This window comes from Achroia grisella, unplaced genomic scaffold, assembly GCF_030625045.1.
Source record: "Achroia grisella isolate CSIRO2021 unplaced genomic scaffold, CSIRO_AGI_Agris_v1 utg2716, whole genome shotgun sequence".
Lineage (NCBI taxonomy): Eukaryota > Metazoa > Arthropoda > Insecta > Lepidoptera > Pyralidae > Achroia > Achroia grisella.
The window spans coordinates 749,118-755,121 of record NW_026712761.1 but is presented as its reverse complement, the minus strand read 5'-3'; the positions used below and the strand labels follow the sequence as shown (position 1 = coordinate 755,121).

The 6,004-nt window shown below is 38.4% G+C and overlaps 1 protein-coding gene across 1 annotated transcript; it reads right to left on the bottom strand.

The window, feature by feature from the left end:
* Nucleotides 1-668: 668 nt before the first annotated feature.
* Nucleotides 669-5,780, bottom strand: LOC131843038 (uncharacterized). The gene is made up of 2 exons (XM_059191628.1): nucleotides 1,875-5,780; nucleotides 669-1,283 (listed from the first exon to the last, which is right to left on the bottom strand). The coding sequence occupies exons 1-2, from the start codon at nucleotides 5,778-5,780 to the stop codon at nucleotides 669-671; spliced, it is 4,521 nt and encodes a 1,506-aa protein (XP_059047611.1).
* Between the last annotated feature and the right edge of the window lie 224 nt (nucleotides 5,781-6,004).

The following is a 6,004-nucleotide window of genomic DNA, read 5'->3' as shown; positions in this document are numbered from 1 at the left end:
TAAATTAGTAGTACAATATATTATTGTACTTTTGGTTCTAACATATATAAATAAATGAATCACTAACTTATTTAATTACTCCTATTTCTGTGGCATCCTGTTTTCATATTGTAAGACAATATATATTTCATTTTAGTTAGGTTACATACTGTGTTGGGTAAAAAAGGGAAACTAAGGACCAACCTGGTTCGTGTCGTCCCCGCGTGCAGGTCTTATTTTACGCGTAGCCGTTTCACTTTAAAAACGCACAACACTACGATGAATTTCACTGGATGATGTACTAATCAGATGATTGCGCGAAGATCGCGGCTGATGGTTCCGTTAACGTTGATTCGCGGAGAATATGTTGATTTGCGTGTGCTCGACGCGACGTACAACGAACGACTCATTTTGTTGATGCTACCCCCAGATTTGGTGGATAAAAATAGGAGTAGGATTTAGGGTAGTAACATATTGCAAGTTGGCTAGAAATTAGTAGATTTATATCAACCATACCGCCCCCCAAAGAGCCTCTAAGCTCTTTAGAGAATAAAAAAAAAAAAAGTAAGATATGAAACTGCAAAGGTTTCCAATAATGTTAACTATAAAAAAAAAAAATAATAATGAGATGTAACTAAACTAATAATACTATAAGCTAAGGTTCGATAGCATAAGAATAATGATCGGCTTTAGGCACAAGGTAATAATGGACAAATCTTGACTACTGGTCGAAGTAACGTACCAGTAGAAGTTTTCAACTCTACCACCCTAACAGTACCGTCAGAACCTGGACAAATTTTAGTTACCCTAGCAATTTTCCAACGAAATGGTGGCAAACCGGGATCTTTCAGCAAAACCAAATCGCCTACTTGAACGTTAGGTAGTTTAGCAAGCCATTTGGGTCGCTGTTGTAATGTATGAAGATATTCGGATTGCCAACGCTTCCAAAAATGCTGAGTTATTTGCCGTACTAACTGCCAACGCTTGAGAAGATTTGATTCTATTATTTCTTCTTCAGGTAATGCCTGAAGAGGTTTACCGATGATAAAATGGCCAGGAGTTAAAACGTCCAGGTCATTTGGATCATTTGTCATAGGTACTAAAGGACGTGAATTTAGAGCAGCCTCTACTTTAGTGAAGATGGTAGCTAATTCTTCGTAAACCAGTGAGCGATCGCCAATTACACGAGTAATGATTAATTTGGCAGAGCGAACAGCACTCTCCCATAAACCACCCATGTGTGGACTGGCGGGAGGATTCAAATGCCAAACTATTTGTTGATGAGCTAAATATTTATGGATTTCCTCATGAGAATTTATAATATGTTGCGTAACATCTTTTAGATAATTCCGAGCACCAACAAAATTGGTACCGCAATCGCTAAATACGTCGCTAGGAAGTCCCCTACGAGAAACAAACCGATCGAAGCATGCAAGAAACGCTTCAGTAGACAACTCTGAAACAATTTCCAGATGAGTACATTTGGTAGTAAAACATACAAAAATACAGAGATACGATTTTACGGACTTGGCGTTTCGGATACGAGAAGTTTTTAAGAAAAACGGGCCCGCAAAATCGATCCCAACCTTTTGAAAAGGTCGACAGGATGTTACTCGGTGGGAGGGTAGATCTCCCATAAACGGTTCAAGAGATCTAGGTCGTGATCTATAACAACGTTGACAACGAAAAATTTGTTGGCGGACAATTCGACGCGCTGATATAATCCAAAAGTATTTTTGTAATAAATTTAGAAGGGAATTTAGAGTAGGATGTAAAAAGACATGATGATAATAGTCAATTATCAATCGTGTCACGTGGTGTGCCTTAGGAAGTAGCAATGGATGCCTTGTGTGGTACGGCAAATTAGAATTGGTAAGCCTTCCACCTACTCTTACGAGACCGATGTTGTCGAAAAATAAATTAAGTCTCATGAGACCACCTTTAATAGATTTGTTTTCCTGTAGCCTTTTAATTGTTCCAGAGAATTCCGAAGACTGAACCAATCGAATGATAGTGTGAGTGCTATCAATCAACTCGGCCACACTAATTGGTCCAGTTCTTCGTTGTGAAGGCTTGCGTAGATTGTGACAGAAACGTTTGCACCAAGCTACTATACATCGTAACTTGGTAAACGAGCTGTACTTGGTGAGAAAAGGAGGCTCCGTAATAGTATGCGTGACATAAGCTGCAGGATAGGAGGACCGTACACCAGGCAAGTCGGCTTCGCTAAGTTCTGATGATTCATTAGGCCATGTTGAATCGTCCATTTCAAGCCATGATGGACACCACCATAAGGGATGATCAACTAATTCAGTAGGAGTAAGGCCTCGACTGGCTGAATCAGCTGGATTCATCATGGACGGTACGTGTTTCCACGTGACATTGGAAAATAAATTTTGGATTTGGGATACACGGTTCCCTTCATAAGTTTGAAGTTTGTGAGGTGAAGTTTTAAGCCACGATAGGACTATGTTCGAATCACACCAAGCAATGACAGTAGTGATTGACATTTTGACATTTAAAATGTCAAACACGTGTTTGGTTAAGCGAATGAGTAAAAGTGCACCGTTTAATTCCAATTTGGGAATAGTTAGTTTTTGTTTGAGTGGTGCTACCCGTGATTTTGCAAGTAATAATTTAACATAATTACCATGAGTATTTTGAATACGCAGATAGATGCAAGCGGCATACCCGCGCTCGGACGCATCACTGAAACCGTGCAATTGACATACAAACGGTTGATCAGTGATAACGTAACGTGATATAGATACTTTATTAAGATGAGGAAAATCTGCTATTAATTCCGACCAAGATTTTTGTATAGCAGGGGGAAGTGGATCGTCCCAACTCTTTTGTGTTGACCACAGCTGTTGCATAAGGTGCTTGGCGTAGAAAGTGACAGGAGCTAAAAATCCACATGGATCGTAAAGTCTCGCGATGTTAGACAAAACGCCACGCATGGTCATGACATTACTCATGTTTGAGACATGATAGAAGAAGCTATCCGTTTTTGCGTTCCATTCGATGCCCAGAATTTTGAAGATGTTGTCACCCTGCTCCTCGAAACGGTATGGTGGCTCGCAATGATCGGAGGTGAAAGATTCCAAGAACTCCGTTGAGTTGCTTGACCACTTGCGCAAATCGAAACCGCCTTGAGAGAGAATGGCAACCAGATTTTGCTGCAATTGCTGAGCAGAATCAAGACAATGAGACCCACTAACTATATCATCTACGAATGTATCTGCTAGCAACACCCTACAAGCCTCAGCATATTGGCTAGTATTTAAATGAGCTAACTCGTGAATGACGCGAATAGCTTGATAAGCAGAGCTCGTGACGCCGTATGTTACGGTAGTTAACTCGTACTGCTTCAAGGGTTCAGCAGGAGAAGCGCGCCAGAAGATAGTTTGGTATCTGCAGTCGTCATCATGCATGCGCACCTGTCGATACATTTGTTTTATGTCGCATGTGAAGACAATTTTGTGGAGTCGAAATCGCAAAATAATATCTTCAATATTTTTTTGAAGTTTGGGACCGGACATAAGTACCTGATTAAGTGAAACACCTGTAGAGCTAGAGGCTGATGCATCATATACAGCACGAAGTTTTGTGGTACTACTGTGTTCGCGTAGCACACCATGATGGGGAATATAATATCGGTCACTTGATACTGGACCTGACACTTGACGCATATGGCCAGCTTCAATGTAATCCCTCATAAAGGCAACATAAAGTTCATGCAACTTCTCATCCTTAAGCATGCGACGCTCCAAATTATGAAATCGCTTTAAGGCGGTGGTGTGTGTTTCACCCAAAGGCTTATGATCCACTTTGAAAGGTAACCGCACAATGAAGCGACCAGTGCTATCCCTTGTGTGAGTGTTAGTGAAGTGTTTTTCACAAATAATGTTTTCAGGATCTTGTATAGGTTGACTGGGAGGTTCCTCAGATTCCCAGAACCTTGAAAGGTTAAAATTAATATCTGTGGTACAGGCCATGGAGACCACACCACAAGTCTGCTGCGATGCTGTGGGAGCCTTGCCCATGATGATCCAACCTAAGATGGATGAATGCGCAGTGGGCATGTCTTCACCCAGGCTACGTTGTTCACCATCAATAATTTTATTAAAACAGTCAACACCTAAAAGAACATCTATTTTTCCCGGCATTGAGAAGTTGTTATCAGCCAAGACTAAGTTTTTACATTTATCTAAAATGCATTTATTTACCATAACTGATGGGAGATTACCTGTTATGCGTTTTAGGATGATACAATTAGTTGATATGGTCTTGGTAGGATCCATAAAAGATTTTATGTTGCAGTGTATCATTCCTCGACTATTCTGAGCTGATGAAGCACCTAAACCAAGAACACTGCTAGACGGTGAACGTGGCAGTCTAAGTTGTTGTGCAAGATTTTCGGTTACAATTGAAACCTGAGAACCATTGTCGATGAGAGCACGAGCTGAATGGTAATATCCATTGACATCTCGTACACTGACAATAGCAGTACCCAAAATCATAGTGGATTTACATTCGACACCATGGATAGATTGAAGTTGAGCTATGGAACCCACTGTCGACACAGCAACTTCATTATCCTTTGGGTAAGGTTTCACTTGATTGGATGAGATGTGTAGCTTTGTATGGTGTCGGCCACGACATACTCTGCATACACTTTGTGAAATGCATTTTGAAATATGATGAGTTCTTAAACAATTAAAGCAGAGTTTATGTTGAAAAACAAAGGATTTTCTTTGTTCCGGAGTCATTGTATCAAATTTAGAACAGTAATATAGACTATGTTTATCCTGACAGCAAGGACAAATAATTGTACTAAGTTTATTTTTATTGTTTGATTCAATGACTGTTAATGTACTACTAGTAGAAGCCCTATGTATAGAAGCACTAACATTTTCTAAAACATGTAATTGATTTTCCAAAAATTTAATTAAATTCTCAAATGTAGGTATAGTTTTAATGTCAACTTGAGATTCAAATTTGCTTCTTAAATCCAGTGACAATTTTCTAAGAATTATATGAAGTAAAAGAAAACTCCATGATTTAGTATTCATGTTTAAGGCATCAAGAGCTTGAGTGCTCTCTTTAATGGTGAATAAGAATTTTGTTAAAGTTTTTAAATTTAATTGTGTTAAATTTGGCAAATTAAGAATTGCTTCTACATGTTTATCAGCGATAACTCTCTTGTTTTCATAGCGTTCTGTTAATAAATTGTAAGCAACTTGATAGTTCTCACTAGATATTACTAAATGCTTTACCAAAGAGAGTGGTTCCTTATCCAAAACACTCAATAAATAGTGTAACTTTTGAACAGAACTTAAACTATCATTATTATGAATTAGACTGTTGAAAATTGAGATGAAGTTTGGCCACTCTATGCTCACACCTGAGTACCTATTTAGAGATATCTTGGGAAGCTGAAAGGCAGGTTCAGATTTAGATGATGAGTGTTGAAAACCACTGGCATTGTCACTCTTTGTTTGTATTGAACTATGCAAAACTTGAACAGAATAAAACATATCCATAAAAGTTGAATATCTGTTTTCCAACTCCTCACGAGATTTGTCACTTACAGACTCAGTACTAGACATAAGAATAGCAAAAGCCTCCTCGAATTGTTGCCTAAACCGTTCAATATCCTTAAATCGAACCATGAAACCAACTTGCTCTTGTGAAGTTAAGTTTGGATTTTGGCTAAGTTTACCTGCAAGTTCATACACATTTCGCATGTTTTTGTAACTCAGATCGCAGTTTGTGGCATACGCTTTGATATTTGCCATTGTATTTTGATGTTATTTAACCAAAATAATGTAATATTTTCCTAAATGATATACGAAAATTAAAATGTAAACAAAAGTTAAACTAACAATTTGATTGAATGAATTAATACTGACGGGTTATGATTGACAACTTACTGTTCTGTGTTGCCAACAATGAGTTATGATTTTTGCTTAAAGCTTTATTGACAGCCAATGAATGATACTGATTTGATGGAATGAATGAC